The following is a 27,351-nucleotide window of genomic DNA, read 5'->3' as shown; positions in this document are numbered from 1 at the left end:
GCGCGCTGGCCAATGGGGAGGAGGCTGGCGGCTGTTGGAGTTTGAATTTTGAAGGCGGTTGAGGCAGGGCTGCTGTTGTGGCGGGGAGCTCGCGCGCTCGCCGGGGAGTTGCGACCTCCGCTCTCGGGTGCGTGTGGCTGTGGGCTCCGGCGGGCTGAGGGACGGTTCCCGCTGCCGGGAGGGCGCCGGCCCCTTATCCTGGCGTGAGGGACCCCGGCTGCGAGGCGGGAAGAGGGGCTGGGGGTGCGCCTCAGGGCCGAGCCGCCATATTGGAGCCGCTGGCTGCGCGGCTCCTCTCGCTCTGTGGCCGCTTGCTTGCGTGCGGTGCGAGGTGGGGGTCTCCGCCGCGGTCCTCGTCTCCTCCGGGCGCCGGCGCCGCCTCAGCGGCAGGGAGGCGGGGGTCGAGTGCTGCCAACCCGCTACAGCTCCCCGCCCGCTACAGCTCCTGGTGGGTGAAGAGCCAGAGCGGCCCGACTCGGCTGACGGTGCTGCCGAGGCTCCCCTCGGCCGGAGGTCGCCGCTCGCCAGCCTCAGAGGCGGGGGTAATCTTGGGGGGGAGGAAGGGAGCACGCAGCTGGGCAGGGAAGCAGCTTAACTTTAGTAGTATTTTCTGCTAACATCACCTGCCTGAGGTTCTTGACTGTGAAGAAGTGCTTTAGCTCGTTTTGTATTATTCCCATATGGGGAGGGGAATTAAACGCACAATTCCCTCCAAAAGTTGGGGACCTAAACGGTGTGCTTATTGGCTGGACAGAAAGTGTGTGGTGGATCTGTCGTCTCTGGTTATTATCCTGCCTAATGAATCAATTCCTTATCGCTCTTGTTATTAACGCAGAATTTAAAGGAGAGGCTGTTATGTCACAGGACTGCAGCGATGAGTGGGAGCTGAGCAAAGAGAATGTGCAGCCCCTTCGGCAGGGGCGTGTCATGTCTGCCTTGCAGGAGGCACTGGCTCAGAAGGAGACCTCTGCCCACACGGCTGTTCAGCTCAAAAAACAGTGAGCAGTGTTTTGATACCTTCTTTCCCCTTATCTTCCTACCTCTTCATTATTTTTTCTGTTATATGTAGCCGTACTAATCTCATAGGCACTAACAAAAGCTTGAAAGAAGTTTAGTAATGGACATCTACGCTACTGTCGCACTCCAGGTATTTAGGGCTACTTGCTGTGGGTGCTGTACGGTATTGACCACTGCTTACAGGTTTGCAAAGGAGCATTTAAACAGCAAACACTAGGGAGATTCAGTTGTGCTTTTAAATGTATTCATTATGAAAAAAAACCATATTGGTTACAAGGAGAAGAGATATTTTTTTCTTTGCTACAATAATCTATTGAAGCAGAGTGTTTCTTAGGAGATGAATACTTCCTACTATCATAATATAGGCACAAAACAGGTACCTCTATCATCTTTGTATTGCAAGGATGCTTGAGTGCATAAAGTCAGCTTGAGCTTGGCTTGTCTTGCATACAGTATTCCACAGGTATGACTGTATGATTTCAAGGGCATCTTGTGTCCCAAACCTATTTGGTTATATTTCTGTTGTCTGATCCTCAAATTTCCATGCCCTGTGAAAAGCCAAGTTGACTTTGTGAAGAGTCTGCATAGTTATGTCCATACTGTGTTAGAATTGGAAGCACTGGTACTTGTCATGCTGAACCATCTGGGTGATTTTATGTGAAATGCTACAGTCTGTGAACACCTGACCAGTACTTACTGAACCAGTGCTTATCAGCTGGATCTGGATATTTTTTTTCTTCATGGAAAGCCATGGAATTGTTACTATACTGGGGTCGACAAGAGGTTTTGTCCAACTTGACTCATTATGTTTGTGAGGTGTTACGGTTGAGCACAGCCTTTCAAGAAGGGACTGCCTGGGGAGCTCTACAAGGTCAAGTTAGAGCCACTGCTAAACACAGGCTGGTGTTCTTGTCAAACTGCAAGGTGGTTTTCTTTCTTGATGGGCTGCCTAAGAGTGAAGTGGTCATGTTGTAGGGACGGAATGATGCACAGGAGTTGAATGAGACAAAATGATGACTATCAGTGTGGCCACTTAGGTGTGTCTTCACTGTGTTCTCTGGTGCAGTTCTGTAGCTGTCTGATCATCATGCTTTTCCATCATCTTGTGTGTGTTTCAACTTTCTCCTATACTTAAATAAGGGATGCGTTATGCAAAAATTAAACTTCACCATATATCTGTCTAATAATAACTCTTCATAACAGAACAAACATTCTGTCAAGGGCAACTGTATAAGCTTTGGGCTAGAAGTTCTTGGAAATACCCTTTTAAAAGATGCTGTTATGGTTTAACTCCAACTGGCAACTAAGTATCATGCAGCTTGCTCCACCACCCAGTGGGAGAGGGAGGAGAGTTGGGTAAAAAGGTAAAATTTGAGCATTGAGGTAAGAACACCTTAATAATTGCAATAAAATAAATGATGATGATGATAACGAAAAGGAGAGAGGAGGAGAGAGGAATTAAGGTCTAAAGGGAAGGGAAAAACAAGCGATGCATAATACAATTCTCAGCACCCACTGACTGATGCCCAGCCAATCCCTGAACAGCAAGACCCCATTTATATACTGGGCCTGACATTCTATGGTATGGAATATCCCTTTGGCTAATTGAGGTCAGCTGCCCTGACTGTGTCCCCTCGTGATTTCTTGTGCCCGTCCCTTCTCACTGGCAGAGTCTAAGAAACTGAGAAGTCTTTGACACGGTATGAACATCACTCAGCAACAACTGAAAACATCACTGTGTTATCAACATTGTTCTGATACTAAATCCAAAACACAGCACTCACTAGCTACTGAGAAGAAAAATAACACTATCACAGCTGAAATCAGGACAGATGTGTATCTGTTCTTGTTAAGTGATGATACATTTCCCAATGCTTTTGTTTTCAAGAAAAGTGCAAAGGCTTATTTTTTATTTATTCTTCTGGTCTCAATAAGAGCTCAAGCCTAAATATACACTAACCTAGCCTTTTTTTGATAGACCTACAAAATGGTATAAGTGAGAGTGAAGGTCTTAGTTTACAGTATAGAAAACATCTTTACAGTTACACATGTGTATTTATTGGATGGATAATTTTTTTTTTTAGGGCGTTTGAATCGGAAATCAGATTTTACTCTGGAGATGATCCACTGGATGTCTGGGACCGGTAAGTTTTATTTTGGAAGACAGAATAGAAAGGTCAGATATTCTTGTAAAAGATTGGGGGGAAAAAATATTCTAATTTAATAAGAAACTCATTAAAAGATAAAATCTGTAACAGTTTTTTTGAATGATATGTTGTGTTTCAATACTATTACTAATTTTTTTCTGAATCTCCTTATGTGATACTGAAACAGAGGCCTTGTGTCTTATTCAGAACTGACTTACTATGAATACATTCCATCTCTAGGTACATCAAGTGGACAGAGCAAACCTTCCCCCAAGGTGGAAAGGAGAGCAATCTCGCAGCCATATTGGAAAGGGCAGTGAAAGCACTCAATGAACAGCAGCGGTACTACAAAGATCCCCGCTATCTTAATCTCTGGCTGAAGTTTGTGAGTGTTTTGCAAATATGTCTTGTGTACTGCTTTTTTGTGGTACATGTCATGTCATTTGTGCACAGTGAAGCTGATTTTTCTGACAACAGTGTCAAATAATATGTAGTACATCCGTTGTACTATTAGAAGTATCACTCTGCAAATGTGTTGCCTACTCTTGAATTCCACTTCTCATTTTCAATAGGATCTTCAAACATTTTTTTTAGGATCATTCTGTTTGGACAGCTACAAACTCCAGAAGTTCTGTTTTGAAAAAGCTAGTTAGAATGTAGCTTAATCAAGTAGAGCTTGATTATATATTTAAGGAGAAAAGTGATTTCAAGATACATTTTAAGTGTTATATCTGTCCTACCCATTAGCCTAACTTTTAACTCTCTTGTATCCACATCCTGCATTTAAGCAAAACCAAGCTGAGTGTGTTCTGGTCTTGCCCTGTCTTTCCATTGCTACAGTTTTTATTGTTCTTGTCTTCCTAAAGCAGCTTTTCTCCAGGTTTAGCTTCCTGAGCTGATTTGACAGTTCTGAAACTGATAATATGTTACACTTTAGATAAAGCTAAAATAACTATTCTCAGGAAAACTAATATGACATAGTTCAATCATTGAATTCTCAGTTAAAAATCTAAGAAATGACTCATTTTGAATATATAGGCTAGAGTTAAGGGATTGTTGGTAATATTGACAAATATATACATGCAGTCAGAGGTTTTTCTCATTATCGTTGTTATTCTCCTATTGAATCCTTTACATTGTGTGCTGTGACATGATACAATTGTATGTCCTGGCCTTACAGCTGCTCCTGTAAGACTTGTTTTGAAATCGGTGGGATCTCACAGGAGGCATCAAAGCACACACGTTGACTTGGAATCTTTTGTAGTCCAATGTGATTACTGAGATACTTTGGTTCTTTCAGGGAAATTGTTGTAACGAGCCTTTGGATCTGTACAGTTACCTACATAGCCAGGAAATTGGCACAACACTGGCATTACTCTACATCACATGGGCAGAAGAACTTGAGGCTAGAGGAAGTTTTAAGAAAGCAGATTTGATATTCCAGGAAGGTCTTCAGCGCAAGGCTGAGCCTTTGGACAAACTCCAGTCTCGTCACAGGTAAGCTTCCAGCTAAAAGGAAGAGCTTAAATTAGGCTTATGTATATCAGTAGATACCTGGCACAAGGACCTCCATGCTGACTTCTCCAACATTTTTCTCAGGCAGTTTCAGATCCGTGTTTCTCGGCAGACTCTACTGGGGCTTGAGGAGGCTCCTGATGAAGATGATGTGGGTCTTCTGGGGACTGCAGAACCTCAGAGAAGCTCATTGGCAGATCTAAAAGGCAGGGGGAAGAAAAAAGTGAGAGCCCCAATTAGTCGTGTAGGAGATGCACTTATAGGTACGTTCCATTGCTGAAATGACACATTAATGCGAGAGTTACATCTTCTACTTGTGGAATTTGCACTTGGGTGTGATAGTTGTGATAGCTGAAATTTAATTTGTATAAATCTTTTTGCTTATAGCCACGAATCAAACCAGTAGCTTCCAGACACTAACTTCTCAGCAACTTTCAAATAATCCGGGTTTTGCTGTGTTTGATGAAAATTCAGCTTCTGGAGCTGAGGTTCCTGTACTTAAAACACAGCCATGGACAGCACCTCCAGCTCCAAGGGCCAAGGAGAATGAACTCAGCGCAGGACCTTGGAACTCTGGCAGGGTAAGTAGTCTCAAAATGGACTGGCAAAAAAAGAGGAAGGTGTGTGTGAGCTGATGACCTCTTCATCATGATAATCCCAGAGACAAGGTCATATTCCTTCTCCCTTGCCTGGGTTTTGTGTCTATTTGTAACTACAGATCTTCCTAGCTTCTTCCTAAAGAGTCTGGCTGTGCGTAGCCTATTCAAGTTTAGCAAGCTGATCTTACTAGAATGAGTTTAAAAAAACTCTAAAGCTCTTAAATCAAGAAGTTGTAATTCTTGCTAACTGGAAAAATTGGTGGAGGTGGCCTGCCAAACTGTTCGGAGGGCAGAAAAGGAATACAAGAGGGAAAACACTAGCCAAAGAAAGGGAGAGAAGCCAGACATTAGTTAATTTTGTAAGAAAGAAGAGCAAGAGTTAAACTGATACCACGCAATACAACCTGAAGGAAGAATTTGTTGCCCATCTTATGAAAATAAGGCATGTACAGCATTCCACAAGTCTGTTTTTGAAGTGCTTGTGAGGAAAATAGAAGAGCGGAGATCAAAAGAATTGAAGAACTACTGTATCAATGGAATAATTATCCTGTCAATAGGATGACAGAAAGTAGGTTCCAATGGTTTAAACTAATGCTGGAGACATGAAAAGGAACAGCTGTGCTACAGGTGTTTAAGCCCTTCTGGAGAAATGATCCAGGACGTTATCTGAAGGAAATCAATTCTATGAAATTAAGTTTATTTCATAACCCTCAGCGTTCCCCTGTTCTTTGTAGATTAGAGGGGAAGAATAGAAAGTAATTGGGTGATAAAAATATTTTAGACTTCTCAATATAGGAGTCAGTATAAGTGAAGCTTGGAAACAGAAACTAGGATGAGAGGAGGGAAGCAAATGGGCTGAAATTCATGGAAACTCCAGGAATAATTACTACCAGATACAAAGCAATTTGGTTAAGTGAATGGAAGAGTTCAGTAAATCACAGGTTTCATTTAGCTGAGAAGAATGATGATGAGGAATTATTAATGTAAACTTCTTTTATCAGTTGTCTTGCTTTGGGCTGGTCAACGTATTCATTTTGATCCCCAAACACTTCTATATGCTTTTAATGTCTGTCCTTAGAGTTCTGTGTTCCTCCTTTAATGAAATTTTAGATGTAATTAAAAGAAAAATAAAAATCTGCAGCTAGCAGAAGAGTTGAGGATGTTTAACTGCACTGAAATGTCATGCTAGTTCTGGCTTGTGAAGGAATAACATTTTGTGAATGCTGTGAGATATTAAAAGGTGCACAGAGGAAAGGGGCTTCTCTTTTGTTGCCGGTGGCTAAGTAAACAGTTTGAAAAATGGTTGGAAAGAGAAGTTCGTTTGTGAAATACCCCCACTGTGTAACTTTTTCTGCTTAAGAGTCTAGGGGGATTTCGGATTGGTAGATGAGTAGTGTGTTTTCAGGCTAAATTCTGTCTTCTCTTAAATAATGAACCTCAGAAGCAGTTAAGGGTTTTTTGTGATGTTGGAAATGGCCTCTGAGAGGAAAATTGGAAATTCTGGAGGTTCCTACAGCAGAAGGAATACCGTGATAAAATGAAACAGTCTTGGCTGAAAAATAACGACTATAGCATTTCTGGAAAACAAATGAGGAGCAACTGGAATATGCAGCTTGACCAACATTTTCTCATAATAACAGAAACTAGGTACTAATGAGGACATGCAGGAAGAGTTTGTCTTGCTTTTTTAGGTGCTAGTGTTCAGGTGATCTGTAACAGTTTATGTATCAGAATGAAATTAATCTTGTAAATTTATCTTAGAAAAGTATATCAGGTTTAATTTTTTTAAATAACAAGAACTATAAATGAGCCAAATATTTGTGGGGAAAAGGGAGAATCGGAGTACAGAGTAATGTAGAGTCTAAAAATTAATCTTTAAGCTGTTAACATTGACTTTTCCTTCCTCAGCATCCTCGCAGCAGTGCAAATTCTGGTATAGAGGTGCCCTTCCCGCTGCCCGATTTCACTCCATATGTGGAAGAGTCAGCTCAGCAACAACTCATGTGAGTCTTCACTTCTGTTTGAAATGGGGATTGCATTTGAAATGACCAAAGCTGCTTTGTAAAATTCTGACTTGTTTTGCCAAGTAGTCAAGCCTCTTGATCTACAGGAATTTTAAAATCTGTCAGCCTGGAAGCTTTTTGTGCTTTAGCTTGGTGGCAGAGGCTTCCGTGGAGGATGCATAAGGACATGGGAGATATTTGCCTATTGCTGCTCATTATGTGGGAGCCTATAACATATTTATGTATGCTAATTAGTTTAATAGCTTAACCCAGTGTGTTAGCACAAAAACACAGTTACCTCTCTTAGGATGTTGCTTGTTCTGAAAGCAGCCCTGAATTGAGACAGGCTTATTGCTGTTTTCCTTTGTCTTGGGAACTCTGTGCTCAAGCTATCTGGAATTTTATTCTGAAACAAGCTATCAAAGTTTCCATGACAACAGTGTTACTTAGGTCATGGAGGAGTGTGCTGTTTTGCCTGAAATTACCTTCCTGCTTGTATAGTGCTCACTGAAGTGCTGATAAATCCCAAGGGGTGGGGTTACTCTGTTTTGTTAGAGCACAGGCAAATGCATTGTTTTGCAAAGCTGCTTACCTTTTTCTGCCGCTAATGATGGCCAGAGAATACATAAGCTCTTCCTAGGAGAGAAGTGGCAAAGAATGTTTGATGGGCAGTTTCCATGGTTCTGAATTGCATATAATCAAAGAATGCTGAAAGGTGGCTAACAGCATGGATTATTCCTGCGGGTTTTGTGTGTTGCATGTGGACTGCAGAATAGCTCTGACTAAGGACATCCATAATTTAGTTTAAGGGTATGTTAAAAAAAAAATAAATTAAACTTCCGTCTAAGCTGTAAGACTATTTCTTGCTCCTGAAAGTTGGTGATGCCATAGAATTAAATCTCTTAATGTGCTGGTCTCTCATATGAAGACACTATTTACAGAAGGCAGCACATGTCTTTATACTGGGGAATTTACCTGTAAGCAACTTGAGCAGAGAATTTGTATGTAGTTTTATACTATAGAGTTGAAAGTTTAAAAGCAGATTTACTTTTTTCCTTGTTTGAACCAGTTTCCTCATGATGCCATATCAATTCTGGAAGTGTTGGGTTGAAACTGTAAACATGCAAATCGTGACATCAGCTGTCATCTAGACATTTGGGCAGAAGAACCCTGTAGTGATCTTGGTAGTAAGGCCCCATCCCCTGCTAAAAATGCTTTTAAAAAGCTTCCAACCGTTAGGAGCACCTATTTGCCTCCTAATCTCCCAAATAGTTTTAGGGTTGTGAGTCCATTCACATACAAAACCTGATGTCTTAGAACTGTCCACTGTGTTTTCTTTTGAACTATTTATGCAGACCACAGTTCATGCTACTTTTTTTTTTAAGATCAGTTGTTCAGATCATGTTTTATTGAGGTACAGATAATTGCTGCAGTGGTCTAGATTACTAGTATCTGTAAAACTGTACACATTCTAGTTCCTCTCTCCTGAAATGAACATGTAGTGTTTTCAGAAGCCACTTTCAAGGTAAGAAATTGACTGCTATTCCTTTCACTGCACAGTGATGGTTTGGGGGTTTTATTGAGTTTTTTTTGGTGTTTGTTTTGGGTTTTATAATGAGACATGCAATTTCTGTCACTCAGCATGCAAAGCATTCTCCATGAGCAAATTCTCCTCTTATTGCACCTTAAATCTTCCTTTTTTTTATTAATCTAAAATACTAATGCTTAATCTAGTCCAAGATCTTCCATTTTTAAGTCCTACTGATTATTTTTTTTGCCCCTGTGCCCTGATAAACTCTGTTTTATAGGATGATGAGGGACTTGCCACCTGTATTGGTCACGCAGAATGATGCAGCTTAAAGTAAACCTAGATCCTGCTCCCCAATGCACAGCAATTCAGAGTATCATAAGAATTTTATGTGCTCTTGATTGGGCCTTATTAACATTTTATTTTGTGTTTGTTTTTTTGTTACATAATTCTGTGTTGGTATACTTGCCTTTTATGTGCTATCATTCCATTTTTCATGTTTGTTTTTTCTATCAACAGAACGGAATGTCTTTACACTATTCTACAACTAGATTCTGAATTTAGCGGTTTTCTCTCCTATGCTTGCTTTTCTGCATTACAGTGAAGTACATATAATCAAAGTACTAACTACATGTTTTTTCAGGACTCCCTGCAAAATTGAGCCCAGCATAAACCATGTTTTAAGTGCTCACAAACCTGAGAAAGATGAGGACCCACTACAACGAGTGCAAAAAAATCATCAGCAGGATACTCAAGAAAAGAAAGACATGGTGATGTACTGTAAAGATAAAGTTTATGCTGGAGTTGAAGAATTCTCTTTGGAAGAGATCAGAGCTGAAATCTACAGAAAGAAAGCAAAGAAGAAAACCGAAGGTATGCTTCAAAATGGGATGGCATAAGACGGATGGAATCGTAAAATTATTCTTACTTCTTGTCAGCATACAGCTGTTTGTTATTGCAGCTGCTTTTCTTTTTCTACTGGAATAGTTATATAATTGCTCTGAAGTATAGAGAGTGTGACATGAGTGACGTGAGAGCTTTACATGTAAGCCATGAAACAGGGAAAGACTACCAGAGATTTTAGCCCCTTTAAAAATAATTTTGGCTTTAGTCACAAATTGCATGTGAAATCCATATTGTGCTTTATAAGCTTTTCTTCCTTAGAGGAGAATACATATTGTGCTTTATAAGCTTTTCTTCCTTAGAGGAGATGCAGGCCATAGCACAGAAGAAGGAAGAAATACAAAGGAAGATTGAAGAGCTGGAGAAGAAATTAAAGAAGAAAGACGATGACAAGCAGAAACAAGTATGTGAACAGGTATTGTCCTCATTTAACAGTTCTTTTACAAATAGCTACTCTTAAGTAAAAGTACCAAAGGAGGAGCAATTTCTAATAAGTTTCTTTGGCTGACATTTAAACTTTTTTTGAAAGTATGCTTCAGTCTACTATGTGCATATATCACCCAGTAAATGAGTGCTCAGAGAAATATTTATTTTCTTCTCCCCTGCTTGTCCCCAAGTCATATCCTTTCACTATAGGAATGTATATCAAAGACTTTTTGTAGTGCTCCTTCACAACTATTAAGTTTGTTAACAGTCAGACAATATACTTATGCTAAGGTATAAACTTCTAAACTTTTTTAAGTAAAGGTATGCCAAATGCTTAAGGGTGAATTGCTCGCCCTTAAGCTCTATTCATGTGTGGTTTCCTTTTATATAGAGAATTTGTAGTGCAAAAGAAGACAGGAGAAGCTGGAACTAGGGAAAGAAGTGAAGGGTTGCAAAGTGGCGTGGTTACTAAGCACCACATATCCGCTTGCTTGCTCTTCCTCATTGGGATAGAGGAGAGAATTGGAGGGGTATAAGTGAGAACACTCATGGGTTGAGATAAGGACAGTTCAGCAGGTAAATCAAAAGCTGTGCATACAAGCAAAGCGAAACAAGAAATGCATTCACTACTTCCCATTGGCAGCCGGATGTGTAGTCACTTACAGGAAAGCAGGGCTTCATCATGGTTAGTTGGGAAGACAAATGACATAATTCTGACTGTCCCCCACCTTCTTCTAGATTTTATTGCTGAGCATGATGTCATATGGTATGGAATATCCTTTCAGGCAGTTGGGGTCGGCTGTCTGAGCTGTATCCCTTCCCAACTTGTGTGCCCCCCAACCTACTTGCTGGGATGGCAGCATGAAGAACAGAAGACCTTGATGCTGTGTAAGCACTGCTCAGCAATAGCTAAAATGCTAGTTTATTTGGTCAAAAAACCAAAACATAGCACCATACTAGCTACTATGAGGAAAATCATCTCTATCCCAGCCAGGAACAGTACACAAAGCCATATCTGGTTTGTCTCAAAGCTTTATAGAAGGTCTGCATAGAAAAGGAAAAAAAAATATCGAATACATAATAAGGCATAATACCAATCTCGAGCAGAGTATCTTTCAAGCAAGTATACTTTGGTCTGTCGTGGCTAGGTAGTGTTTAAATCCCAGTTTTCTTATTGGTTGCAAATAACAAGTAAAAGTTAACTATTTTAAAGTTTTTCCTCTTCCCAGCCTCATCGGTTGGTCTAGTAAAGAACAGTCCTTCTCTCCACTCTCCCCCTTCTCCCCCCCATTTCCAAAACAATGCCTTGTAAGTGTTTTAAATAATGAAATAGTGTTTAATGTAAGCGATGTAACTGCTTACATATGTCTCTAATAGTTGCAGAATAAAATCTATGAAAGTTATATATATACAGTTGCAAAGAGTAAAATTATGCATTTTAACTATACTAAGCAGTAAGAATGGACTGTTTTTCATGCAAGTAAATTAAGTACAAATAAAAATGTCTAAAGACAATTATTAATCAGGGCCTTAATGACTTACACAGGATTATCATAATGCTCTTGGAACCTTGTTGCATGGCTTGTGGTTCCATCACTGTAGAATCAAAATAGAGTTTCGTTTCTACAGCCAACAGAGATAACAGAAGCTTTGCCAGCTTTGGGACTGCAAGGATTTACTTTTTCCAGTGCAACTGCAGTTGGGGAGAAACAGCCTCAATTGCAAAGGTAATACTGGATTTTTTTTGCCTACAGTGAGAAAGTTTGTGGGGATGATTAGTTATGAGTAACATGGAATCACTAACAGCCCATTTCCACAGGCAGAATGGAATATACCCCTAGGTGTCAGCCTGTGACCAGGACCTGTAATCTGCCTTTATTTCTGATTGTCTGAGGGATTTTAACTTCTTACAAGTAGCATATGTCAGTTTGGCTTACCTTTTTTACAATATTATGTTTTGTGAAGGTGTCTGTAAAATACAAGAAACAAGTTTGTATCTCTTTTACAGTGAATTCCGGGTCTCTGAAGATACTCAGCTACATAAACTATCTTGTTCTGAGGGTAAGTATTTAATTTTTTTATGATTAAGGAGAAGGTTAGGTTAAAGAAAAGTGTTTTTATATGAATAGCAAGACTGCAACAAACTAAATCCAAAAGTCTAGGTGAATTAGAAGAATGAAAATTAGAACATGCTAGTAGTGCCTTTAACCGTATTCAGCAAAAGACAAAGCATCTGAAGTCTGAGAATTGTCACTATTTGAAACTATTTTCAAGCAGAAGAGCTTTTTTCTTTTAATAGCTGAAGAGCTTTCCTCACTTTCATATATGCAGTCTTACTAAAATCTGTAAGAGAGTACAAAGATAGTTTAACACTAAGTCCTTTCTTCCTTGGAAGAGTTGGTAGTGGAATAAAATCAGAAATTATATATTCACTTTTGTTGTTGGGAAGGGTGTGTGCTGAATAAATTTACTTTTGACCTGAATTGACTGTTGTGACTGTTGACAGAAGTTATCCAATCTCTTGATGTATGCCCAGATACACGAAAGGGAAACGTGTTTTTAAATTCTGAGGATGAACAGGCGGGACAGGGAGATGAGGCCAGCCTTGGGAAAAAAGGTACAAATTCTGAAGTATATTCTAAAAAGAGCAAGCTAGCTAACATAATATGGTAGTCAAACTGTGGTATATTAACACTACAAAACCAAGCCTCTTTTAATAGGCTTCTTTAAAATGCTCGTGCTCTAATTTCCTGCTCTAGGACTGGTATTTTTTTAGACTGTATTAAAAATTTTGAATAGCATTGGATACGCTGTTGTGGAAAAACTGCTATAATGCAGTCTCTTGTTTTTTTATTTACAGATGTTGGTCTCCCTCTCCCACCAGATCCTGCTACATTTTTCTCCATATTTGATGAATCCTCTACTTCATCAAGTCAGAATATAAGGTAGGATTATTAAGACCTAGATTTCAAGGGTAGGGAGAACTGAAGTATCAAATTGCTTTCTGTAGCAGTTGAAGTGCAGTACTGTTTCTAGTATTTCTGGTATGGATGTGGGTTTTTTTGTTTTGTTTGTATTTTTTTGTTTTATTTCATTACTCTACTTGAGAAGTCCATGATGAGGAAATACTCTCCTGTTGTTCCTCCTCAATCTAGAACTATTGAAGCTGCTATATAAACTTCTTTCATTCTGAAGAGCTAGTTCTTCTGTAGTAGAAAGTGGTAGAATGAAATCATCAGTAAACTCTTGAGAAGAATCTCTATTGAAGATCAGAAACAGCTGTAATAAACATTTAATGAAATGTAACTTTATCTTAGTTCTGCAGATCATACACAGAAGAGTGCTCAGCGCCCTCTTGCTGTTCGTAAACCTTCAGATTCTCTTACTGCAAAGGAAAGTGCATCACCAGAAGCCTGTGTAAGGAAACAATTTTTACCCCACAGCAGATTTCCTGTTAAGGAGAAACCAAAATAGAATGTCAGTTGTTGAACTGAATGAGACTGGCTGGACTGACATGTGTGATAAGCAGGGATTATAAACTTGTCTGGCATGGCAGTACTTGAATTGGGTGATTTTAAGATTACACTGGAAATCTCATGCTTTTATTAGACTTTAAGATGGCTAATATGGAGATTATAGTAAGGAGACTTCCGAATTTTAAACAACTGATTAGTGGCCAGGATTACTCTAAAAAGTTTGTGTGATGAAGAGCTGCACTCTTGAACGCTGCTTCCTGTTCCATACACTTTCTTGCCATGTGCCCAAACAAGCATCTCTGCTTCTGTGTTCCTCGCCCAAAGTACCATATGTTTGACTCCCTTAAACCTTTGTATCTTGTTTCCTAAGCTATATGTCTTTATGTGGCAGTTTTGCAGACATTTGTAAAGCTTTCAATAGAGATGGTAGTTGCTATTCTCACCAAAGGACTTAATTACTGTATGATGTGATAGACCTTTAGACTGGTTGAGTGAGAGGATTTCTTTCTAAGCCGAGAAGGATTTTAAGTACAGCTACAATATGAAATACTTAGCAGGGTCAAGCATGGTGAGCATTATGCTGATTTTGGTTCTAGAGTCATTTTTATAAATGCCTTAATAACGTGCTTTAACTGAACTGAAACAGACTTCTGCAGTGGTAGATATTGAGTAGCTGTTAACACTTGGTGGCAGCTCTGCAGCACTCTAGAGGGTAACAAAGCTACCCCTTCTAGCTGGGAAAAAATACACAGTTACAGTTAGGGTTCAGTTACTCAAATTGAGTAGCAATATAGGTAGAGGACATGAAGACTGAGCATCAGTTTCATTTTGGAAAGTGGTGGGGTGGGAGAAAGAAATGTTCAGCTTTTAAGTAAATTAAAAGAAAATTCAACATAAAATCTACAGGCTTTTTACTGTCTCAACCTGTTTTTTTCAGGATGAGCTGAATGGAATTGAACCGTTGACTGAAGATGCAATTGTGACAGGCTCCTACAAGAACAAAACTCTTTGTGCCAACCCAGAAGACACGTGTGACTTTGTTAGGGCTGCCCACCTGGCCTCAACACCCTTTCATGGGGTGCTAGCTCAGAGAGTCCCAACTTCTGCTTTTTCACAGGGTGTCCTGAAGGAAGGCTGTCCAGAATCTAAGAGTGTGCCTCTGAATCAGGAAGCGCTGGTTTGTCAGGGAGAGTACAATGGAGTTCTTGATGTAAACAAACTGAGGTAATTAACAGCAAAGCATCTTAAGCCCCTTTTCCTGTGTGTCTTTCATAGGCTGTGGTTACACTGTCCTGTTGCTGAAGAAAAAATTTTCTGAAGAAAGCAGAAAATACTGAAAACAGCCATTTCTCTAGCTTGTGGTCCGTTTTGCCTTCAGCAGATTTAAGGGGCAATAGCAAGCCCACTTGGCTTTTTAGTATCACTGCTGCAGGACTTAACTCCATGCTTTTTCTACCAAACAATTTGCAAATAAAATTAATAAACACATTCTGTCTTTGTAACCAGAGGTTAACAGTAGAATCATTAGTTCCTTTTATACTGTTACACTTCTGTAGTTATTTTAGTATACAAAATGCATCTGGTGATTATAGCTTAGGTTCCTTCAGATGAGAAAAGCTGGAGGAAAAAAAACTGGCATACCACCTCCTGTTTCTTATCATTGTAGAGAAAAAAACCATCTGTTGTATGGTGTTTTCTTACTTCAGAACTGAGTGTGATTTGCTAGCTGTTAGTGTGTAAACATGTATATCATGCTGAAGGTGTTTGTTTACTTGGCAAGTTCCCTGGGAAGCTGTACTGATTATAATTGGGAAGGAAGAGCAAGAGTTATTTCCCTTGCTTTAAAAACACTGTAGGTCTGAATTTTGGTAGCAAAGGGAGTAATAAACATTCAGCATGTCTTCTGTTGTAGCAGTCATATTTAGTGGCAGGGAAGATAGAATCTTAGTCTACAGGTTAATTTTGAGTATAAACAATCATCGAAGCTAAAATGAAGCTCTGACATATCTATTGGTTTTCCACTAAGGATGGGAAAGGGATTCTTTAACATGAAGTCTGGGAGTGCACAGTATCTTTTCATAGTCACTAGGCTGGTATTATCTAGGCACCATATCTTCTGAAAGTCTGAATAGCTGATGACTTTATTTACAGCCCGATCATGGAAGCAAGCCTGGAAGATACTCGTTCGTCAGGTGGTTCTGTCTCCTCAGGATCTTCTCGGTCCTCTGTTACACAAATATCTACTATTAAATACCTGCATATCCCTGAGAAACTGGAACTTGCTCAGAGCTTGCCTGCTGAAATGGCTAGTGATTGTGGAGGTACCAATGAAAACATTACTGGTTAGTACTAAACTGAGTTTCACTCTCAGCAAATAACTTGCAACTGTCACTAAACTATGGTGTTTTTTCTTTACTACCTCTATTCTCTACTTTATGTGTATTTCCCATTACTTTGACTTGTGACTAAAGTTATGTCTCACTTGTCAGAAGTAGTAGTGAGGTATATAGTATTGCATGCTTGTCAGCATCCAAAAAATGTAAATATTAATGTGACAGGAAAGCTATCTAATGTATTAAAGCAGGGACTGTGTAGGAGTAATGAGGTCAAATTAAAAAAAATTTGCACTGGATAGTAGTAAGAACCTCTAAGATGCCTTCGTTTTCTCTTAATTTTTTTCCTCTCTGCAATCGCACTGTGTGTTTAAGTGCCACGTTGAAAAAGGTGAATGTGAATTTAAAATCTAGTGAAAGCTGCATAATTTTGGTTTTAAATTTGCACTTTTAACTTTGCTGTAAACTATAGTGCTGTTTTGCAGCTGTGTTTTTCCTATTGAAGGAAAACAACACTGGTACTTAAATGTAGTTAATTTCTTCTCTTTTTTTTTTTCTTTTCTTCTAGCTAAAAATACCTTTGTTTCTCTCTATTATCAATTTTTATATTGCAGTTAGAACAGGTATGGTCACAAAAAGCCTTCAAAATATGGCCTGTAGAATTAGGTTTGTGTTAAATGACAGTTTTCAAGGTGTTTAACCTGCCTTTAACTCCTTTGATTTCTATTTATGGTATTTTAATTAGAACTGTGTATCTGAAAATTCTGTGTATCTGCTCTAGAGAAGAATATGTTATTGTGTGTCTGCAGACTATTTTATAACGAGGCATGCTCGAGACCTGGAATGAAAATAAAATTAACAGTGTGTTGTTACTAAAATAGCTGAAATATTTTTGATAGATATTACACTCATCATACGCACTAATCTTTAGGGCAAGATGAAGAATCTTCGCAGATTTTTTTTCAGAAAAAGGCATTTGTTCAGATGCTTTAATGATCCTTTCTTAAACTTTTGATCATTCCTGTTGCTTTTTTCTTGCTTTCTGTACATCTTCCTTGAACTGTTCTCAAGCTGGATGTAGTAATTCTACTGAGGACTCCTTTATGTTGCGAAGAGCAGAAAAGTTACATCAGATGTCTGTCAGTTTATTCCTGTAAGGCATGCCAGTAAATATCATGTTTGCGATGGTAAAATATTGGAACACCTATTTAGCCTTCAACCTACAATGCTTCCTGGATCTACTTTTCACAGAATTACTTTCTGAGCGATATCTTACTGCAATGCTTTTCATAAATATAAATTGTTTCATAAATATAACAGTAAGTAATAATACTCTTGTTTCTTACTCTTGTACTGTGGAAGCTTAAAATGTTGTCACTCATTACTAGCCATAGTCTTTGGGAGAGGAAGTCAACTGAAGCTGTCTAGCTCTGCTGTGTTTTACTCTGAGATAAACACTTTTCAGGCTACCTTGGTTTTGTACAGATGAACTTGTCTATTGAATGACCTTCTCTCTGTCCTGTTATGCAGGAAAATAAACCCAGAACTACATGTAATTATTTTGTGTGTCTTTGAGGAGGTAAAAGCCATTACATTCTTAATATTACAGTTAGCAGCAGAGTTGGAGTCCAACTTTGTTTTCCTTTTCTTACATTAACCCCCTGCTGTATTCCAAGGAGTGAATTCCGATAAAACCTTTCATTTAAAAAATCACAAGCTAATCACTTACTCCAGACATAGATGTAAAAATGGAGTGTTACTTTGCAAAATGAATTTGAGTTCTGCTGTGGCTGAGCAGATGTACTTAATCTAGAGCTTTGGTCTCTTGTAAAAGAGACGTTTTACATGATGCTACAGTATAATCATCGAGACCTTATGATGACATTAGTCTGTGAGGTAGTTTCAAAGATGAATGTCTTTTTTGCTTCACGGAACAAAAAACTATTGGAAAGAGATTAATGGGCTTGCTGAAAGGTGATGTGGTAAATTCGTATGCAGATAGAAAGCTTCCAATATCCAGCTTGCTTTTTCTTGACAGATATAATCAAGTCACAGAGACTCAACACCTAGTTTCAGCTCATCTGTTTCTATTACTTGTCTTCCCAGGTGATGATGTAACTCAGTGGAGTGCTGAACAACGTAAAAAGCTTTTAGATCCTATGCCAGAAACATTGACTGCTTCTCCAGATTTTCATTTGGAGACTGGCACTCTGCCTGTCATGGAGTTGGAGAAAGAAGTTGAGCTAGGTAGGTATGCCAGACGCTCCACAGTGCAAGGGACCTATTGATGTTCTAATTGGTTTGAAATAAGCTTCATACTCACCCTCACTAGTTTTATGAGATATAGAGGGAGAATAACTTGAACAGCCTGGGTATGTATATTTGCTGTGACACCTCATGAATGTATACTTTTGTAACAGGAAGTGAGACTTATTGTATCAAATGGGAATACTGGACCAATGAAGAAAACAAGATGTTTTTTGCCATTCCAGCTAACTTCACCCAGTTGGATGCAAAGGGATTTGCAATAAAGGTAACACATGTGATGGTTATTATACAAATGTGAAATGTTAAAATCTCCTCAGCCAGTATAAAGTAAAATGTTGTAAGTTTGGTCTTAATTTCTGAATTTCGTGCATGAAGTCAGCTACTTCAAGTTCTCTTTCTAGTTGTCGATATAAATTAAAAGTTTTTTCCTTGGTAAAATGGGGAGGAAAAAAAGAGGGTGAAAAGAATATGAAGATGAGCAATTTTCGCTTCATTCCAAAAATAAATGTTCTTCCTATGTACCTTCTTGTAGGTGTATTCTCAGCCTGTGCCTTGGGATTTTTATATCACACTTCAGTTACAGCAGCGTTTGAATACTGACTTTGACCAGAGCTTCAGTGAGAATTGCAGCTGTTACTTGTATCAAGATGGCTGTGCTGTTTTGCACAGGGGTATAAATCGCTTCACAATTGGGGTCAGTACAGATAAAGTATAACTGTAGAAGATGTGAAGTCTTGCATAGGTACCATTAGTGAGTTTTTCTTGTCATTATGCTCATTGCTGAACATAGCTTCACGTGTTTAATCCTGCAATCTAGATTCTCTGGGTTTTGTCTATATACAAATCTGGATCGTCTGTTACAGCCTCAGTTAGAGCTGGTTTCGCATTCATAGATCATGTGCTTTTCAGAGACAAACTCAAACCAAGTTCTTACATATTCCTTGTTCATGAGTGTTGAACAACCTGAGCCAAGAATCACCTGTTATTCCACAAGGTTTGCATCTAAAACTCTTGTTTAACCTGATATCTTTTAATGAGTTCCAGTCTTCCAGTCTGCTATAGCAAGGTTATATAGCATTTAGTGTCTTGTTGAAGGATTTACATTTTATATAGTCTTGTAAGTGTGTTTTGAATTGTTGCATGTAAATAGACTACAAATTAAATGGTGATTTCAGTCTTCAGTTCAATTTCCTCCTCCTGATCTTTTGTCCACTACTGAATAATAGTGTCTCTGAATGGCTTATGGTTCTTTGTAATTCTGGCTGGGCTGATCACAGGCAAAATCAGATTTTATGAATTTAGGCTAGGACTGTTATCTCTATGCATGAGTAAGGAAAAAAAGGTGAGCTATAAATATTTCACTTAATCAAAGGTAGAATGGCATATAGATACATGTTTATTCCCTGTTTTTAGGATGTTATTCGTGCCTGTAAGCCCATTACAGAGGAAGTTATCCTACTGGTTGTTTATAATCTTCTGGGTGTGGTAGAGAAGCTCCACAAAGCAGAGATTGTCCATGGAGATCTGAATCCAGAGACGTTCTTTCTGGGAGACAGGTTTGTCTCTTTGTGTGAATATGCGAGGATGTATAATACTCTTTCAGCTACAGCTCTTGTGCTTTTGTAATTTCTCCTCTTTAGCTGGGGTACTGATATTGCAGTCCAGTGGCTTTGGTTTTTTTTAGGCTACAGCAAAAATATTTTACTCTTCTGGAAAACAGTGAAAACACTTTGTTTAGGAATAAACCTTTCTTTAGTTTATTTCCATAGAAATAGTATGCAGTGATGTTGTAAAACTTAGACTAAACAAAATGGTTTTGCTATTGCCTGTGTTCTCAACTTTTTACTTTACCAACATACTGGACAGATAACTGAATACTGGTAAATAATTTGCCTTCTGGTTTTATGTATCTGAGAAACAGGAAATTAGAAGGCAAAGGGCAGGTGGGACTGGAATATCCGTACACACTCTTAAACAGATTCCGTAGCTTCCACTACAGTCCAGCTTGTAACTTGATGCACAGATCTAGTTTTCTTCTTTAAGCTCTTTCCTGTATTATATTAACAAAGTCACAAGTCCCTTGGAATGTGATCTGTGAACTAAGTGTGGGAAGACAGTAACTTTGGAACGTCTGATGATTAAGATGTTATTCCATTAGAAGAAATTCACTAAGGCTGTTCTTGACTGATAGGTTAAAAATAGCTATTAACTTGAAATTTGTTTTGAACCTACAGTCATCTAACATGCAGAGGCCCAATATATTTTGTTTATAATATTTTTATTTTATTTATGACTTCTATAAATAAACGATATAAATTTTATGTACATGTACTACTGAAGTTCTAATATTTTCTTCACACACCCCAATGGATTGTCTTGCACATTTCTTAGGGTGCCTGCATCCTATTTTGGATATCACTGCTCTAACAGTGGCCTGATGGACTTGGGTATCTCCTGCTGGACTTCTGTGTGGCAAATACAAACCAAACTGCCAAAAAGTTAGGACAGTGGTATTTGTTTTTCTTAGACAGCAAAAACTATCCTAGGACAAGTGCATAGCATAAATTACAAAACATGCTCATAGCATGCAAGTATGTAAGAATAGCAGTGAGAAGTGTGATCTGTTTATGTTGTTGGCTTGGCAGTACGCTGTCATCTATACAGATACTCCTCACTGCCCTTTCTGTTTGTCCTCCCTGGTGTGTAGATTAAGAAAGGTTTATTAAAGTATTGTGAAGCTTAATTCTTCCTTCTATAAAGCATTCTCAGATTTTGAAGGAGAGGGAGAATTGCTAAACATTATGTTATTCTCCTGTTCACTAGCTGTGTTTCAGATAACTGTGACAACATTGAAACAGTATCATCCTTAACCTTCAGTGTTTCCCATTGTGTACTCTGGAGACGGCAGTATCCTCTCTAAGCTTCAGGCTGCCAGCCGATTCCCCATCCAGGGGTAGTGTTTTCAGCAGTAGTTCTTAAGCTAACCATCAGAGGGGAGCATTGACATAGCTAAGACTCACCTTTGCTACACTGTTAAGTTTCATTAAAAAAACCTCAAAAACCAAAACTCAAGTTTGTTGCTTCATTTATTTCCTTTGCTCAGAATCTGTGATCCATTTGCTAATGATGAGATGGCAAGAGCTCTGAAGATAGTGGATTTCTCTCACAGTCTAGATTTGAGATTACAGTCTCGAGTAACTTTGCCCAGCAGTTTTCCCATATTTCAGACCCATCATGGACAACAGCTTCTGACAAAAAGTAATTTTCCTTATCAGGTGAGTCCCTGTTTAGCAGGACATCTTAGTTACTGTGTTTCCTTTACAAAATCTCTATTTTCTTAAATTATATTTTGCAAACACTGAGAAAGCTCTTATCAATAAATATTGAATAAAGAAAATTTTCAATCTGATTAACTCTTTGGCATGAAGTGAAGGGTCTGGAAGTGCTGTTGAATGTGACTATTGTATTTATTTAAGAACCTACAATAAGACCAGAATTTTACTTTTTGAAGTTTTCTTGCTTAGCAGGTCTCTGGAAGATTCTGATGCAAAGACCAATTCAGACTTAAATCTGTGAAAGCACCAAAGGAGAAATCTGTAGTGGATTGCAGAAACTGAGGTTGAATTTTATGATGTTTGTTGTGATTGCAGATAGACTTGGTTGGCATTGCAGATATAGTCCATTTGATGCTGTTTGGGGATCATGTCCAGGTCTATCAAGAGGATTCCATCTGGAAAATCAGACAAAATGTGTCGAGGTAAGTCCTTTTGCAGAGGAGGCTGCTGTGAAAGCAGGCTTCTAAACCTTCACTTTCTTTACAGTAGTACCATCTTCAAAGCGTAAACACAGAACTTTGTGCTGTTGTGCCAAAAGCATTAGTTCTGTGATGATTTAAATTTTGAAGCTACTAGACTTGTTTATTGTGTAGTAGCCTTAGTGCTGTGTAGGAGACAATTTTAAGCTGAATATGAGCCTGACAGTCCAGTTATGATGATTTTGCTTTTTTTATCCTTTCAGACCAGACTACTTTAGTCTCTCTTTTCACTTGATAGACCAAGCTTGGAGAAGTTTCGAAGTGGGTGTTGAGGGAAAAAATTACATGAACATCTTGTTTTAGAAATTGAGATTTATTTTGTTTTTCTGCTTTTTTTTTTTTTATTCTAGGCTATATTGAAAGGCTTCTAAGACACTGTTCTTAAACACACTTAGTACAGACTAAGTTCTGTCTGTTACAGTTGCAAAAAGAGTATACAGACACAAGAAGGAAAATAATTTAAAATTATAATGGAAGATGCATGTGCAAGTAGCTTCTTCTTGGAAGCTGCTGTGTGTCTTCAGGTATTAATACTGCTCTCTTTTAGCCACGTGTTTTGGCTATAAGACTACTCTGCCTTCATATACCCTTTGTTTGTTCTTAGATTAAACGCTTGTTTGTTTTGTTAGTCACATCCTGCAGAATTTTCTGCCTTAGCGTTTCATAAGGATTTTCCAGAACTCTCAACTCATGACAGAAAATACTTGACAGATATCTGCATTCGGGACCGTAGTATATTAGCCACACTTGCTGTGTGGATATACTTCTGTAATCTTGCTTTAAGAAAACCTACTACCAGCTGGGAGTTGTCCAGTTCCCTAGCAACCTGCATTACTTATACCCCCTAGTTTGTTGTTTTCAACCTTTGGAGTGAAAAAAAAACCAATCCCAAAATGAAAAATCCTCATCTTCTTAAACTGTGTACAGGGGAAGAAATGCTTTTTTTCTTTACTGGGTGTATATCCATTTTTCTACTACTGATATGAGTAGTTACAAGGCTAGAGCAGGCTTTTGCTGAGCCCTTGCTATGCATACCATACTGTACCCTGTAGCTTTTGATTTTTCTTCAGAGGATCAACTTACAGGACTAGGTTGTGAAGAACAAAATCGCCAAGGGTGATTGTTCTCTAAGAAATGAATATCAATGATGCATAGGTTGGCAGTAAATATGTATCTTATACTGCCTTTGTTTCAGAAATACTTTAAAAAGGGGGGGGGGGTGGGCAAAAAAGGCAATGAAATCATTGATGGAGACTAGCTTTTGCTCTCCACTGACAGATATTCTAACATTACGTATCTTTGAGCTATGTAAATCTGACCTGCTCTGAATAATAGGACTCCTGTATATTAATTTCTATCAGAACATGATCTGTTTTTAACAATATTCTGTGGGGATAGAGGGACAGGTTTCTGATAGTGTTTCCTTTTTTTAATTTTTTTTTACTTGATTTTTTTAATTCCACAAGAGATTAAATTGAGCTATTGCAGATGAAGCCATAGAAAGCCTGAGTTGAGAAGGTAGGAACAGGGTGTTGCAGACTTGATCAGGATGTGGGTGTGGGAAAAATAGCTATAACTGGCTGAATAACTGGAGCAGGAGAAGCTGAGTAACAGGTGTAGTAGGTCTGATATTGGAAGGATAGGGCTGGCTGTTAGGGGGAGTTTGGAGGGGAGGGGTCAATTGGAAAAGAATTTCAGTTAAAGCTGGAGACAGTGAATCAAAAGACGTAGATCTCTGGGTAGAGGCAGAACTTGGAGGAAGACTTGGGTAGAAGGGGAGTGAGACCTGTGAAGGACTAGAGGAGACAAAGGAGGAAGAAGGTAGAGCCTGGGCATGAGTTCTATGTGGTTGGAATGAGGCTGTAATGGCTCATCACTCACTGGGGTATATCGTAACTGCTTCAAAGTTTAGAGTACAAATAAGGAATTTCCATTTTCCATCTTGTCTTCTACTTTGCTTCTGAAAGTGTGATACATTTATTATTCATCTCCTGTACTTATTTTTCAATATCAAGAATTCCAAGAAATGTTTGTATAGGTGCTTTAGTTACATGTTACAATGAAGTCATAGATCAACAGCATAAATGAGGCATTTCATTATGTGGGAATAAGGAATCTGCACTGAATCTTTTTTCCATTCATGTGTAGCTCTTTTAGTGTGTTTTAGCTCTTACTAATTGACAACACTTCCTCAGTCAATTTGAAGCTTTCAATAAATTCTCAAGCAGTCTCTGACAAGCAAGGTTACTGCTGCAGGGAATCTTCATCCACCAGAAGGGGCTGCACAATGAAGCACTTCCCTGAGAAAGTCAGCTGATGGATATTAATCTTGCACTTTATCCTTTGCATGGCAGTGATGCTTGCAACACCCATGAAGATGCAGACCACTTTTTTTTTTCCTGTTGCTTTTAGTAATTCTACTTTTTTTTGGTAAAGGTCATGTTACTTCTGTCCTTTCTGCTAAGTGACTTGGAAATTGGATTTTTTTTCTTTCTTTGGGGGTTGGTTTGGCTGCTTTGGTTGTTTGGGTGTTTTGGGGGTTTTTGGAGGGTTGTATTGACAGGATGATTTTCGTCAAAGAATGTTCTGAGAATTTAGGCAGTGACAAATAGAAAGATGGCTTCTTACTAGAAGGCTAACAAGTATTATATGTAACAACCATGATCTCCTTATCTTAGGAATGCTTTTTAAAAAGGGCTTAAATATTTTAAAACATTAAACAAATGTAAAGATAGTAGAGTGACTGGTAGAGCCACTAATTTTACTACCAGTTCAAAAAATACCAAAGCATTGGGGAACTGCAAGGCAAAGCACAAAATTGTTCTTCTAAGGCCCATGGCATTCAATAAATCAGAACCCACTTAAAAGGTGACAGAATGAATGCAAAACACTTAAACGTAGTGGTAAAGACTTCTGAAAAGGTAGAATGTGAATTCTGACCAAGTTTCTTTTTTCATTTTGGGCATTACTTTAAGGCTGACATGTTTTTCAGGGGAGGGGTTTTTAGCATGTTACCATTATTAAAAAATGGATGTGGAAATTTTTCAGTTTCAGGAGCATTTTTAGTTTTCCTGTTTTCACTATCCTATTTTAGGAAACTTCAGCTGTGCTGGCTTATGTGAGGTCGTATATAGAAGCTGTATTTGAATTTTTAGGGCTATTTTTGTCACTTGTAACTCCCTAGATGTCCTTACTAACATTGAACCTTCTCTGCTATGCCTCTTACTTGTCTCAGACCGTGAAGAAAATGGCCTCAAGTCTTGCATGTTTGTTTTCTTGGTTAGGTTTTGTATGACTTAATTATTTTAGAAAATGTAAGAGTTGCTAGTGTAATAGCACAGGCCAGATTCCTTCTGAGACTATGGTTGCTGCTGTTTTGTGAGTCACTTACAAAGCAGAGGCAGATAATTTGTTCAAAAGCCAATGTAACTCCTAGCTTGAGGGAGAGGATTGCTTCAGTATTCAGAAGCAGTGCGGTCTATGGACTTCAGTGCAGGACTGAAGAACAAAGGGTTAGCTCTTATATCAATTTTCTGAGGGTTTAATGAGTCATTTAACCTTTTTATTCATGTTGTGTGGGTATATCTGGGAGAGAGGGGATTTATTACTATTAATTGTCTTTGAAATGTTATCTCTATGAGAGCTCTGGCAGATGGATGCAGGGGAAAAAAGAAAGTTAAACTGGCTGTAAACAATCCTCCCCCGCCCTTTATTTCTCTTGCCATTTTCCTTTAATATTGACCTGTGAACTTAACTTGCAAATAGGGGAATAAGATTTACCTCTATCCCTTTTTCATGAAAGGAGTCTTCCAACTTTGTTGGTTCAAATAATGCTTTTGATAACTGCTTTAAATTGAAAGTGCTGGGACTCACTGTGAATGGCAATAGTGGTCAGGTACGCTAGGAAAGGTAACTGTAAAAATAGTGTATTTGATATACCTGTGGAACAGCCTGTCTTGTTACTATCCAGAAACCTACTAAGAAAGAGAAACGGGCCCACACAAATATAATACATTCCTAGTTTTCCTTTACATTTACTCATGTGAGTGAAACTGTTATTTCAGACTTGGTTCTTCCAGGGGGTTTAGTGCTGAATATGAATGGAAATCTTGTCAGACGTGTTGTGTGTGCATACTGTTTCACTGAAAACTGCTCTGTTTGTTTTAGGACTGTTGACAGTGATTTCTGGAGTAAACTTTTTGAGCGAATTCTGAATGCAGATGGTAAGGCCACAGTGCTTCTGCTGAGGGAGTTAAAAGAGGAAATAAGTGACATGTTTGACAGCTGCTTCCAAGAACGACTTTGTGAATCCTTAGCTGCACTGGGAGAAACTTTCCTCTTGGAGAACTTCCTGTGATTTCATAGAGGGCAGGTATATTTTGTATTATAGAGAGGAATATGTTGTTAACTTATTTTTTTTTTTTTCAAATGTAAGCCTGAACAGTGATTGTAGCGGTTTCTGCGATACTTCACATGGAACTTGCTGAAGAATGGTGATACTGCATCAGAGCATAAATAACTTCCTAAACTAGCTATGAGAACTAGACTGTGTCCGAGCAGTTTGCCGTAGGAAACTGTTGTCATAACTGGCCGCTCCCTTTGTTGTGTAGTTCCTTAAAAATGTGTTTAATACCTAGTTCACATTGCAGTCTCTGAAGTCTTTGTCCTACATTTAGTTGGTCTTTTAATTAGTGTTTCATCAATAAAGTTTTATTTTGATAGCAACTCTGTCATATTAAACATTACTGTCAGATGGTTTCAAAAGGCTTGATTTAGAATCGCTGCTGGAGTGCTTTTGCCTGACTGGGAATTGTTTGGGGCTGCTGGATACAAAAGCCCCTCATTTGGTGGCAGTTTTCATAACCACACAGGACTTCCTAGCCACTCGAACACAACTTGAATGATTCTACTTGAAATATGTTCTCTTGGATGATTGTCATAAGAAAAAATAAAATAGATGAAGTCACGAGTGAAAAAGATGCATGCGTAAATTTTTGCTTCTCAGTACAAGTGTTTTATTTACTTTTGTAAGGGCTAGAGTTAGTGACTGGATTGAGCATCTCCCAGAAATCTTGCTGAACTCCAAATTTGCTATATGTGCTGAAGTGTTGGCAGATTTTTCTGGGAGGTTTTGTGGATAGGTATTTGTTAACCTTTTATGCGATGTGTTTTTGAAACTAATGCAAAGGCTTCATTTTATTTACCATAATGGAATTTATAGGATCCAAACCCAAGATGCTACATACCTTAAGTGTCAAGGAACTTCTCGGACTTGGGAATTACTTCCTCGCAGCTTCTCCCAGATATGAAAGTGAGAGAAGA

General features: G+C 38.6%; 1 protein-coding gene across 6 annotated transcripts; it reads left to right on the top strand.

The window, feature by feature from the left end:
• The first annotated feature begins 24 nt into the window (after positions 1–24).
• Positions 25–26,450, top strand: BUB1B (BUB1 mitotic checkpoint serine/threonine kinase B). 6 transcript variants are annotated; one of them, XM_080404115.1, is made up of 24 exons: positions 25–127; positions 836–998; positions 3,102–3,161; positions 3,405–3,549; positions 4,465–4,661; positions 4,764–4,942; positions 5,067–5,260; positions 7,187–7,281; positions 9,453–9,682; positions 10,015–10,127; positions 11,768–11,865; positions 12,147–12,199; positions 12,645–12,755; positions 12,999–13,083; positions 13,456–13,555; positions 14,552–14,838; positions 15,766–15,956; positions 18,054–18,194; positions 18,368–18,480; positions 18,748–18,909; positions 19,629–19,771; positions 21,319–21,490; positions 21,866–21,972; positions 26,197–26,450. In XM_080404115.1, the coding sequence occupies exons 2-24, from the start codon at positions 856–858 to the stop codon at positions 26,384–26,386; spliced, it is 3,309 nt and encodes a 1,102-aa protein (XP_080260241.1). In that variant the 5' UTR covers positions 25–127; positions 836–855; the 3' UTR covers positions 26,387–26,450. The 6 variants fall into 6 exon arrangements, with proteins under 6 accessions (XP_080260241.1, XP_080260243.1, XP_080260244.1 ...); XM_080404117.1 differs by having other exon boundaries at positions 74–542; positions 10,015–10,115; XM_080404118.1 differs by having other exon boundaries at positions 74–542; positions 12,675–12,755.
• Positions 26,451–27,351: the final 901 nt, after the last annotated feature.

Source organism: Falco punctatus (genome assembly GCF_963210335.1).
Source record: "Falco punctatus genome assembly, chromosome: 10".
NCBI classification, from domain to species: Eukaryota; Metazoa; Chordata; class Aves; order Falconiformes; family Falconidae; genus Falco; species Falco punctatus.
Note: the sequence above shows the minus strand (reverse complement) of the source record. Positions and strands in the feature narration are given on the sequence as shown.